This window comes from Coenobita brevimanus, chromosome 23 (assembly GCF_032717465.1).
Source record: "Coenobita brevimanus isolate Jiangsu-jjx chromosome 23, ASM3271746v2, whole genome shotgun sequence".
In the NCBI taxonomy this organism is placed as follows: domain Eukaryota; kingdom Metazoa; phylum Arthropoda; class Malacostraca; order Decapoda; family Coenobitidae; genus Coenobita; species Coenobita brevimanus.
In genome coordinates this window covers 1,999,085-2,011,799 of record NC_136976.1, presented here as the reverse complement: position 1 = coordinate 2,011,799, position 12,715 = coordinate 1,999,085, and the positions used below count along the sequence as shown (strand labels likewise).

General features: G+C 43.2%; 1 protein-coding gene across 1 annotated transcript; it reads left to right on the top strand.

Moving 5' to 3' along the window:
* Nucleotides 1–225: 225 nt before the first annotated feature.
* On the top strand, nucleotides 226–11,906 carry LOC145393061 (monocarboxylate transporter 13-like). The gene is made up of 5 exons (XM_080267399.1): nucleotides 226–489; nucleotides 5,890–6,160; nucleotides 7,004–7,702; nucleotides 8,184–8,375; nucleotides 11,758–11,906. Exons 1-5 carry the CDS (start codon nucleotides 226–228, stop codon nucleotides 11,904–11,906), a joined length of 1,575 nt encoding a protein of 524 aa, XP_080123525.1.
* The last annotated feature ends 809 nt before the right edge of the window (nucleotides 11,907–12,715 follow it).

The following is a 12,715-nucleotide window of genomic DNA, read 5'->3' as shown; positions in this document are numbered from 1 at the left end:
GTGTGTGTGTGCTACCAAGTCCTTGCCAGGAGATTTTAAAGGGGCTCGATAAGACACCACTTCCATGTAAGTTTCACACGACAGACAACAATGAAAGTACTATCTCTCGTTATCATGGGCCACTCAGAGTTAAGAGATGTTTCCGCCATTTATCGTGTCTCTGGTAATGCAGACGAACGATGAGAAAGTCGCCCTTTATTTCAGCCGCCAAGGTTCAGTATCAGAATGCATGGTGAAGGGTTCAGTCCAGCCGCTCCCACTGGCCTGCCGGGTCGGATCGATCACCACGTTTCTTCTCAAGGGGAGGCAGAGACAGACAGTGATGCCACAACTGCCCTACAGAAGTCCAGTAAGAATGCCAAAGAAGCTGAGATTGAAACAGAAGAGGTGACAGAGCAGTGTCAGCTTGATGAGGAGGAAAAACAGGAGCCTCAGCCTCCCGACGGTGGCTGGGGGTGGATGGTAGCTGTCGGAGCCTTTCTGGTGGCGGTAGGTAACTTGTGATGTTTACAGAGACGCTTGGAGATTTCGCAACAACCCCTACTCGGCGATTTCTTTTGTTTATTTCACCTTACTCTCCTTTGTTAAGTAACTAATGCAAACTATGTCGATATTTAAGAGATGTAAATAATCTAACGATGATGATAATTCAGAGTGCACAATTTACCGTCTGAGTGATGCAACAATATCTCATAAACAAAGAGCAATGCGACTTGATGTGTGCACTGAGTCAATATTAACCCGTCCTTAGCCAGCCATCTCTTCATCTCGAATGCCTAACTGGGAGAAGAGCTTACTGTCCTCTCCTCACTTTAAATTGGCCTAAAACTACTTTCTCTCCATCTTGAATACCGAGACGTAACAAGAGATTAACATTATATTGTGTTCACTGTAGCTTGTTCAAAAATTGTCATTTCTTCATAATACTGTGGTGTAACAAGAGACTGACATTAGAATATGGTGCTAATCACGAAGAAGTGCTATTAGAAGGATATAAGCTCGTAGTATTGCTTCATTCTGCCGCTGAGCTACGAGAAATAAGACTAAAATCTTTGCCAAGTTAAAGTATGTAAGTAGATGTCGCCGAAGGGTGTAATCCCATAGAGAAGTTATTTTGTTTCGTTGATGGGAGAGACGCCAGATGAGAGTAATGGTGAGGCGTGTAGGAGGTATCAATGTAGACCTTCTCTGTTCCGTCATTCTCTTCGTATTTTAAATGGGATGATGAAATAGAAAGATTTCGGTCGGTGGAGTTTATTGAGATAGTTACCTGAATAAAAGTTAAGAGCTTGGCGTGACTCGTGTAGCCTATGGTTAGTAGCAGTTTATGCTAGCTGCTGTCCTCCTACTTTACTCTCATTCTCCTACTCCCTTTCGCTCTCTCCTTGTCTAACTCTTGTGCTCTCCTGTCCTGCTGTGTCTGACCCTTTCCTAAATGTGATATCGGACTTATATCCCCCTCTTGCTTCCAGCTAAAGTGTGTGGGCGTACATGTGCGTATGTTTGTGCGTGTGTGCGCGCTTGTCACGTTTCCGACACATGATCAGAGGTGTTTGACACTCTTGATTAGTCTTGGGTAAGGGGATGTTAGTTGTCTCTTCCTGGAGAACTCAGGCATAAGTACCTGTTTTACATATTGTTACCTATAGTTACTGTATATAGTTACATACCGTAGTTATATACAGTACTGTGCTGTAACACATTATGCCTACAAGTAGTCCTCTCTCTCTCTCTCTCTCTCTCTCTCTCTCTCTCTCTCTGTTATTCACTTAGGCACTTAACCCTCACACGCGAATGGTACAGTATTCGACGCAGTGCAACACTCCACAGCACTACACTACACAATACCACCTTCACAACACCATCTACACCACACCACACCACCCACACCACACCACACCACACATCACATCACCTACACGACACCATACCACCTACACTACATTGCACCACCTCTTGCATCACACGACACACTACACCACACCACAACACACCACACCATACCATACCACACCACCTACCCAGCACCACATTATCACTGCCCTATCGCTGACTCACACTGACAAACCTTCACACAAGATGAGTCACTGCTTTTCTCATTCCTTTTCTCCTTGATACTCTCCTTTCATTCGTTCCTTTATCATTTTGCTTTGATGTTATGTTTCATTGACATTTGCCTTGATAATTTTCGTTACTGTGAGTGTGTGTGTATGTGTGTGTGTGTGTGTGTGTGTGTGTGTGTGTGTGTGTGTGTGTGTGTGTGTGTGTGTGCCAGTGCATGTGAGTGAGATACAACACAATGAGTATGCTTGTTTGTGTGTGTGTGTGTGTGTGTGTGTGTGTGTGTGTGTGTGTGTGTGTGTGTGTGTGTGTGTGTGTGTGTGTGTGTATGTGAGAGAGAGAGAGAGAGAGAGAGAGAGAGTACTTCAGTCATCGCGTAGGACAAAAAACTGACACTGTTACCTGGCTCTTACTTCACCAGGTAACACAAGGTAAAATAATGACAGCAACAAACTAACCTAATAATGCACACCTGTATCTCCAAGCAAACCTGCATCTCTTCCAAGGATTTAGTATATTCTGAGGGAGATTATTAGGGCAGTAGTCTCAAGCCGGCCCGGATTTTGGACAAAGTTTGTTTCCCTCCCATTTACTCGCCTAGAAGCACGATGGGAGACCTAACATAGTAGTAGTAGTAGTAGTGGTAGTTGTTGTTATGGTAGTAGTAGGCCAGGAAACTACAACGCTGGGTGGTAACCATATAACCAACCCACAGTGTTCCCTACGTGTCAGCAAGTGGGTTGGCGGAGGATTAGTGCCCCTCCCCGTAAAACAACTAACTCAAAGACGAACGGACACCCCTTATGGGATTAGGGCATCTGGCAATAGATATAGATAGATAGACGATTATACCGACGTGGCAGTGCTATAACGCATCCTGATAACAGAGATAACCCCATTGTTTCCAGCCTGTCTCAAAAGTCACGGAGAGATTGCCATTATCTGATGTGGTAAACTGAGGTGGTACCCTTCCTGCTTGTGTGTTTTGAGGTCGCCTTAGTCAGCTATCTTCATTTTTGTTATTATTAGTGTCACTGTTATCATTATCAGACATGGGTAATAATAATATGTAATAGTAATAGTAATAGACTATTACAGGGTTTTCAGAGTAATAGTAATAGTAATAGATCACAAGTTCCTGGCTGTAATGGTAATTGTAATAGTAACAGAAGGCAAAGTAATAGATAATTGTATATTACTTTCCCATTAGACACTTCTTTAATACCGTTTACCATAAACAATTAAAAACAGCCTTCTCACCTTGGTTACCTGTTGGCTACTCTCCAAGCTGCAGGTACACCACAGGAGACCGTGCAGAATGGAGAGTGGTCAACAGGCCATCAGGTGATCTAGACACACTTGTGCATTCAGTGGAACAGCCTCCCAACGATAATGAAAAGAGAAAAACCATTTTCAATTTATTATCGTTATCGTAAATAGTAATAGTAATAGTAATAGATGACCACTAAAGTAATTGATAGTAATATTATAGAGAGCAATTGAAATTAATAGTAATAGTAATAGAAACCCAGTAACGGACCCCATGTCTGATCATCATCATTATTATTATTATTATTATCATCATCATCTATGTCTCGGAGTCTCGGCATGTGTTGTGGGGATGGCTTAAGGACAACGTTATCAATGTCTATCCTGCATCAGTTACTCATCCCCTACTCCGTCTACCTTATCCACGCCCACACCAGCAAACTGAGCCGTCCCAGTAACACAGATCCCATCATGTGAGTTCCTATAGTTCATTCACATTAACTTGGCACAGATTTCCGTCCTTTTTGCAGATTTTCACGTAGCTCAATGACAGAACAAGACTATACTACGGCTCAACATCTTTTCCATAGAGCTTCTTCGTGACTAGCACTGTTCTATTGTTAACACACTGCTACATCTCAGCAGTTAAGATGGAGAGATGGCAATTTTAGGCCAGGTAAAAGTGAAGAGAGTGCAGTACAGCTCTGTTTAAGTACCACCCTGCATATCAGCATAATATTTACAGAAATCAGAGAATTACTTGGGAGCCTTCATGGCCTACGAGAGCACGGGACTTCGATACAGAACGGGGTCAGTCTGGAAGTGTGTGTGTGTGTGTGTGTGTGTGTGTGTGTGTGCTACATGGCGCTGCACCTCCAAGGGGATACTTAACTCCTTCAGTCCCACGGTTACTACCACTATTTGTAGCAGTAGTAGTAGTAGTAGTAGTTGTTGTTGTTGTTGTTGTTGTAATAGTAGTAGTAATGGTGGTGGTGATGGTGGTAGCCCCAGGTTCATTTAAAACGTGACACCGGTGAACTGCAGGCTTCTTTTGATATTCCGCATTTCACCATCCTCCTTTCGGGGAGTAGGGAAGTGGTTGAGGGACGTTTGTATAACCAGGCAGTTGAGCGACCTGGATATATCAGTGCCACCACGTGAAGGCTCCCCTCTCCATCACCCCTTATCGGATTATATAACAGTTCACCCTTCAACTCTCTCAAGGTCAAGGGACAACAGCAGTCTTCAGTGTTGTCAGTTTCACGTTTAGACTTTATCGAAGAAAAAATGAATAGTATTACATTATTAACTAGGAAAATGTAACAAAGAAATATTAGCTTCTTAAATGCGTGCACCGAGGAGAATATTACTAAATTATTTAACAGGGTAATGTATCATAGGAATATTGGCATCTGGGACTGTCTCCCTCTGTCTGTATTTCCTGCTTCCTATGATCTCCAGTCTTCCAAACGTAGTGTGTCCAGGCATCTCGAAATGATCGGATCTTGAATTTGGCTCTCTCTTGTATTTTGTTTTTCTCTTGGAAGGAACAGTTATTTCGGGCTCGTGGCCTTTGGTTCCTTCTTCCTCGCATAATATATATATATATATATATATATATATATATATATATATATATATATATATATATATATATATATATGCACTGAGGACAACAGACTATATGCATTCAGTCTCTTCACACTGATGTTACGCTGACGAGGAGCCTACACGTGGTGGTGTTGTACAGTCTGGGTGGGGCAAAGCAGCTGCGACATCCACCCAAGAACCAAGACATATTTCCCTGCCTCTCGCTGCAGGGAAGGACACTTGTTCAACCCAGACAAGGCACCAACACAAGGGGGGGGAGGGGGACAGATAAGTAACTGTTGCATGTACCGCAGTGTACCAGTTACACTGCCCCACATAAGCAGGTGATTACGTGTGGTCAATGGGTCTGCTCGGCTAGACAATCCAGGGCAAAGCAACAACAACACCTAGAGGTCACAAAGACTTTCCTGCGTTATATTTTTTGTTCCAGTCTATACTAATATCGATTATGGGTTAAAACTAAAAAATATATATATACTCTTTTTATACCAACGCTAACATAAGACAGGGTGACCTAGATATAACGCTCCTCTTACATCTGCTGGGCTATTTCTCGCGTGTTGCAGGAAGGGCATAATCAGGGTTATCAGTGTCTGCCCTCAATTATGCATTTTCTACTGCTTCGCCACCACACACACTTGTAGCCCCGCAAAACCCAATGTACCGCTAAGTGCGTTTAAGTAGAGTGTTATATGTATCGCTAGGTATGTTTAAGTAAAGTGCTATATGTATCGCTAATTATGTTCGCTAGGTATGTTTAACTAGAGTGCTACATGTATCGCTAGGTGTGTTTATGTAGAGTGCTATGTGTATCGGTAGGTCTGATTAAGTAGAGTGCTCTATGTATCGCTAGGTAAGTTTAAGTAGAGTGCTCTATGTATCGCTAAGTATGTTTAAGTAGAGTGCTATTTATGAACTACCCTACATATGCCCCTTTTGATTTTCCAGCTGGTGGCGCCGATGTTGGGTCCCTCTTTTGGCGTCCTCTTTTCGCCTCAGATGCTGGAATGGCGCGCCTCCAGCACCACCGTGGCAGTCATCTCCAACGGGTACATGGTGATGTGGAAGTTCACGTCAAGCGTCTCGGGCACCCTCACGCGGGAGTTTGGATTCCGCAAGGTGGCCATGACAGGGATGCTCCTCGCTTCTGCTGGCCTCACACTCGCCGCCTCAGCAACCTCGCCAGCCACGCTCTTCGTCTGCTACTCTCTTGGCTGTGGTTAGGATTGGTGTGATTTTGTTGCATTTTCCTGTGTGGCAATCACTATTCTTTGATATTTATTTATACCCGGCTAAATTATGGTACTATCACTATTTAAACAGTCATTTATACGTGATTGGACACTGAATGCCGTCTCACCAGCCATGTTCTTTCTTTGCTACTCCCTCTGTTGTGACGTGTGTTGATGAGGATGTGGATGTAAGCATTAGGAGAAAAACACAGAGATTATTCGACCATGTGGAGAGGCTGGAGAAGGATGTGGTGACTAGAGAAGTGTATGTGAGTGAGGTGGAGGGAAGGAGGGGGAGGCCGAGGGTAAGGTGGAGGAATGGGCTAGAGAAATATATGAGAGAGGGGAGTGTGAGTTCGAGAGACGTTAAGCTTAATAACCTGGAACAGTGTGGCATGGTGGAGGTTTGTTTGTAGCCACCCCTTGCGGAATTAAGGCTTATGACTGTAGTTAAATGAATCTGTTGCCATTTCGTGTGTAACAAGTACCGTTTCTCTTTAGACTGAACTGTGAAACAACTTCTATTTTTAGCATTCATTTATAATTGACAACTGTAAAATAAACACAATATTAGCATTTCCTGTTTACTTGACTGAATATTCGATGTCCTTCACGTCTTCTTAACCCTCTTAGGCAGGGTCATCTGATATATTTTATAGATATATGATGTTCCTCCCGCTGGTAGAGTTTTCTTACACATTTAAGTTTATTGGGTTAGCCACTTAATCAACAAGTTCATCTGGTGTTAGCAAGAAAGGAACTGAAAGTCTGTAACATTGCTGGAAGGGTTCATATACTTTGAAAGAACACTGGCACATATCCTTTGACAGGCTTGGGCGTTGGGTTGGCTACGATTGGCTTTCTCATCCTGGCTCGTTACTTCAAGAAGAGACGTGGACTGGCCAACACCATCCAAACTACCGGCGTTGGACTGGGGCGCTTTCTGAGCCCGCCGCTTATCCAGTACCTGCAGGTGGAGTATGGGAGCAAGGGAGCCACGATGATACTGGGAGCCATCATGCTTCACGGGTTCCTTGGCACCACACTGTACCAACCTGTGGAGTGGCACATGCGTCGACCGGAGAACCACAAACACATGCAACACCCCCATCAAGTCACCCTGCTTCCCAAGCATACAGAGAAGACAGACACCATATCCGATGAAAAAGAGAACACGATTCATAGTGATGGGGGCACGACGAGCTTATGGCGACGGGTATACAACAAAGTAGCCGGTATTGTGCGTGCTATTATCAAAGACCTGTCCATTTTAAGATACCCCTCTGCCCTCACCCTGGCTCTAGGGACTGCCCTTACCATCAGTGGCCACGTCAACTTCATCGTAATGGTGTCCTTCGCTATGCAATCAACGGGCCATTCGCTCCAAGTGGTCGCGTGGTGTCTCTTCATAGCTGGCCTCACAAACTTGCTAGCTAGGATATGCGTCTCCTCCCTCTCCGACTTCTCCTGGTTCAACATGAGGATTGTTTTTCTTTCTGGCATATTCACCATGGCCATAGCTATCACTGGTAAGAATGCACAGTATATATAGTCTCGTCCTTAAACAGCACTCCATAAGAAACTCACATGGCGGTATTTTCTGTGTTGCGGGGACGGCTCATACTGCTGCTGTGCCGTCTCCGCAACACACCAAAAATTGCCTGCTGGAGTGCAAGACGTGTGTTATATATGAAGCACCCTCTATATTAAATTAAGCTTCATTGCTTTTAAATGCGAAAGTTGCTCTTGTACGACATATTGGCAGTTCAGATCATCACTTTTGTAATTTTCAAGTATCTGTTTTAGTTCTCTCTCTCTCTCTCTCTCTCTCTCTCTCTCTCTCTCTCTCTCTCTCTCTCTCTCTCTCTCTCTCTCTCTCTCAGTGCACTAAACACATAAACTCCTCCTCCCTTCATTATCATCATCTTCGTTATCTTCATCTTCTTCTTCTTTATATTACATTAGACATAACTTCACCCTTCCTTGCACAATTACTGACTCCGTGCATAGCGTTTCCCCTGCAGAATTCAGAGCTGTGGGCAGGCTTTACGTTGGGAGTGTTTGGGTGCGGCCAGGGCGTCTTCCACGGGCTCAGCAACCTCTATCTGGCCAAAGTCTCTGGCCTCGGGAACCTCACCCCCATGTTTGGCGCCAGAAACCTTGCTGTGGCCATTGCTTTCGTCACCATTGGACCCCTTCTCGGTAAGTGGAAGAAGTTCACTATACTATACATGTATTTGGCCGACAGGACGGAATGCATTATCAGGGAGTAGGATTGTTGCTGGGTTGTAAGGCAAATAAGGCTTTATGTGAGTGGGATCCTATAGATGAGCGATTGTTATACGCACGGTTTAAATCAAATCATGGCAACATCAGTCTGTTTGTGTGTTATGCACCTACTAATGATGCACTCGATGAAAGGAAAGACACATTTTACTGAAGAAGTTGCAGAAGAGGGTAGGAGAGGGTACCTAGAACTTGTGATGTTTTTGATCTGCGTTGGAGACTTTAATGCAGTAATGGGCTGTTCAAATGAGGGGTTTGAGGCGTGTATGGGTAAGATGGGAGTTGGTAGTAGGATGAGTGAAAACGGAGCAAAGGGTTTGGAAGCTTCTGTCTGTAGCAAATGACTTAGTCATTGGGGGCGACTTACTCTTTCAGCATTGCAATATACACAAGACAACTTGGGTGTCGCCGTGTGGAAAAATATAAAAATCAGATTGATCACATCGCTATCAGTAGGAGGCATAGAAGTTCTCTGCTAGATGTTCATGTTAAACGGGGAGCGGATATTGGTAGTGACCATCAACAACATTGCAAAATAAGGTTTAAACTTAAAAAAAGTCAGAAAGAAGGAAAAATCTGGTGTTGGTAGATACGATGATATTGTTAAGCTTAGAAAGAGGGAAGGAAGAAAAGGAGGAATTCAGATTAGAATGCAGAAATAAGGTTTTGGTGTTGAAACTTGTTGGAAGAGGGGGAGAGAAGTGTAGATGAGATGTGGGAGGATGTGAACAAAGGTTTGCATGAGACTGCTGAATGTACGATTGGAAGGAGACATAGATTCAGGGAGAAAGAAATGGATATCAGAGGAAACGTGGGATATGATAAAAAAGAGAGGTGAAGGCTAAATTGAAGAGTGAGATGCAATGCGTTGATGAACGAGAGATTGAATTAGCAAAAGAGCTGCGTACTGGAGTTTGAATTCAGAAGTAAGAAAGGTTGGCTAGGAGAGATAAAAGAAGATGTGTGGATGAAAAGGTTGCAGAGACTGAAATCTTAATAAACAAAAAAATGATGGACAGAATCAAAAGAATAGCATATGAATCGATTAGAGAACTGAGTGGTAATGCAGGTAAACGCAAGGAAATACCAGTTAGAGACAGGGAAGGAAATTTATTGACCAAAGATGGAGATATTAAAAATAGATAGAAAGAGCATTTTGAGACAGTTCTTAATAGACCAATACCACCAGAAGAGGATATACCGTCTACTCAGGAAGATTTAAAAATAGAAACAGGAGAGTTGAGGCTTGCAGAAGTGGAGAAAGCAGTAAAACAGTTAAAGAATAATAAGGCACCAGGGGAGGATGGTTTTTTTCCGGAAATGTTTAAAGTGGAGGGGGATAAATTAATAATGATCTTGACCAAGCTATTCAATAAGATATGGGTGACGGGGTTACTACCATCAGTTTGGAAGAATGGTGTAATTGTTAAAGTTCCGAAGAAAGGGAGACCTGAGTGAATGTGGTAGTGGAGGGGAATCTCTTTGTCACCGATAGCTTTGAAAGTTTTCAGTAGAGTGTTGTTAAATAGGTTGGAGCCGGTGGTTGAGGGTATTCTGAGGGATGAACAGGCTGGTTTTAGAAAGGGACGTGGTTGCAATGATCAGATCTTTATAGTTAGGCATTTGATGCGGCAAGTTAATGAAAAGAGAGTACCGTTAAGTCTTTGTTTTGTTGATTTTGAAAAGGCTTTTGATAGTGTTTCGAGAGAGACTATGGGGAAGATCTCATGAGACATTATGGAATACCAGAGGAGTTTGTGAGGGTCATTATGAACATGCATGAGGACACATTTTGTGAAAGTGATGATTGATGGTTATTTTCAGAGCTGATTCGTTTGAAGTCAAGTCCGGAGTAATTCAAGGTGGTGTTCTATCGCCTTTACTATTTATATTAGTCATTGATTACATTATGATACCCAGATTGGAACAGAAACCGGTGCAGGTATACTTTATGGGGAGAGAACAGGGAAACTTTTGGATTTAGATTATGCAGATGATATAGTTTAGGATTTGTGATGGGCCAGAAGAAGAGATGCAAGAGAGTTGGTTCATGTTTGGTGAGTGAAGGTCACCAGGTGGGTTTGGTTATTAATTGTGGAAAAACTGAAATAATCAATATGAATATGGAAAATACTGTAGGAATGTGTAATTGTAGGTATGGTTGTAAAGCAGAGTTGATCAAGGTTTAAATATTTAGGTACTTATTTAGCCAAGGATGGTTCTTTGAACTTTGAATTCGAGAAAGGTTAAAGAAGGCCAATCAGGCTTAATGGGAATGCTTAAAAATATTTGGAATAATAACAATTTTTCTGTGCATACAAAAATCAAGCTTTATGAGAGCAATAGTTAGGAGTATCTTAATTTATGGACACGAGTCTTGGTACAGCACAGTGATTATGGGAAAATAAATTCTTGGTGTTTGAGAAAACAAAAGCACTTAGAAGAGTATTAGGAGTTAAGTGGTGGGAAAGGATACCAAATGAGTAGAATTAGAGAAATAACGGGAGTGCAGCCGGGGTCGATGAATATATTAGAGTTCCTCCACGATGGAGAATATGTTTAGGACATGTTTATAGGAGACAGGGAATAGTACGAGGTACACCAGGGTGGGTGGCACTTGGTAGGAGAGGTAGAGGAAGGCCAAAAGAGACGTGGGTGAGGACAATGAGACGGGACGCTGGAGATGAGTGTTGAGGAGATCTTGAGGAGTTAGCACAAGATAGGATGTGGTGGTGTAAGTTCATCGAGGCCCTATGCATCCCCGAGGGTGCCACAGGAAATGATTGATTGATTGATTGATACATGTATTTAACTGGATATAACGAAGGTAGTATGCTATAATATCTAATAGGATATAACGAAGGTAGTATGTTTGAGACGTGTCTAACTAGGATATCATGAAGGTAATATACTCTAGAATAATCTGTTTTCCATGCTCACTTCACGTTCGTAGTTGCATGAAGTCAATAAACCATAGTTGCGTGGTAGAAATTATTCTTCTTGGATACTAGTCAAATTTTTCCTCAGATGTTATTACACTTGGTCATCAACTGAACTGAGGAGGATTACAGGTCTTTGTCAGGTAAAAATAAAGCAGTTCTAGTTACGACATTGAATTGACCATAACTATGTCTGTGAATGCCTCTTCTTGTGCATGTTGCGCGTGTGGCATGAGACAGGGCTCCGATGTGGGTCCTATCTGGCCTCTATTTCACTTGTTCTTTCCTTGCGATAACAGATCTCACGTACGACTGTGGATCAATCGTAAATATGTACGTGAATATCTCCCTCTGCGCAGGTTGGGTGCGTGATGTGAGTGCCAGCTATGCCTTGTACATGTGGATCCTGTCAGGCCTCATGTCCCTCAGCCTGGCTCTCTGGATCCTCTTGCCTTTCACCCTCACCCACTGCCGCCCCGTCCCGCCCTCCGATGTCGCTCCCGCATAGTCCCGCCTGCGCACCCAGGTATGTGTGGAGGTTACTATACCCTTATCACCTTGGCCCAGATACTAGACTTTTTACAATTTATATCACATGGCGCCTCTTCACCTGAACTACTACCATGTCTTGTCACCTCTACTGTAGGTGGTATTATTCAGTCTGGGAGACTTCATTCATAACGCGATATTTGAGGAGAATGATCCCCTGTGACTTGATGGAATCAGATCCCCTCCCAAAATAAAAAACGACTAGAAATAGGGGAGAGTGAGGTCGTGGATTTTAATGAAACCTCTCAAGTCATTTCGTCTGGTTTTTGTTAATGACTTCTACTATATAAAAATTTTTGCCATTATTTTTAGGGGGTGGGGGGTCGGTCCCCTCCAATACTTATAAAGGATAGGCTACAGAGTGGGGGAAGAATGGATCGATCTCGGCTTGATATCCTAGCACATGTTGCACAATGGACTCCCATCCATAACGCGATATTTGGGGAGAGTGGCCTCCTCAGTGATTCTGGGGGGTCATCCCCCTTCTCAAATATAAACAAAATCAGAAATAGGGGAAAGATTTCACTGACACATCCCAGGTGAGTTTGTCTGGTTATTCCGAAGGTCTTCCATTATGTAAGATTTTCCAACCATGATTTTTAGGGGGTCAGCCCCTTTCACCAAATTTAAATTTATCAGATATAGTGAAAGGAGGGCAGATGTGGCTTTAATATCTTAGTGCGCGTTGTGCAATGGACCTTCACCCGTAATGCGATAGTTGGGGAGCGTGACCCCCCAGTGATTCTTGAGGGGGTCAGTCCCCATCCC

Coding starts and splice junctions, on each gene's coding strand:
- LOC145393061 (XM_080267399.1), top strand. CDS start 226: ATGCATGGTGAAGGGTTCAGTCCAGCCGCTCCCACTGGCCTGCCGGGT. Junction 490..5,889: donor TCGGAGCCTTTCTGGTGGCG/GTAGGTAACTTG, acceptor TTGATTTTCCAG/CTGGTGGCGCCGATGTTGGG. Junction 8,376..11,757: donor CACCATTGGACCCCTTCTCG/GTAAGTGGAAGA, acceptor CCCTCTGCGCAG/GTTGGGTGCGTGATGTGAGT.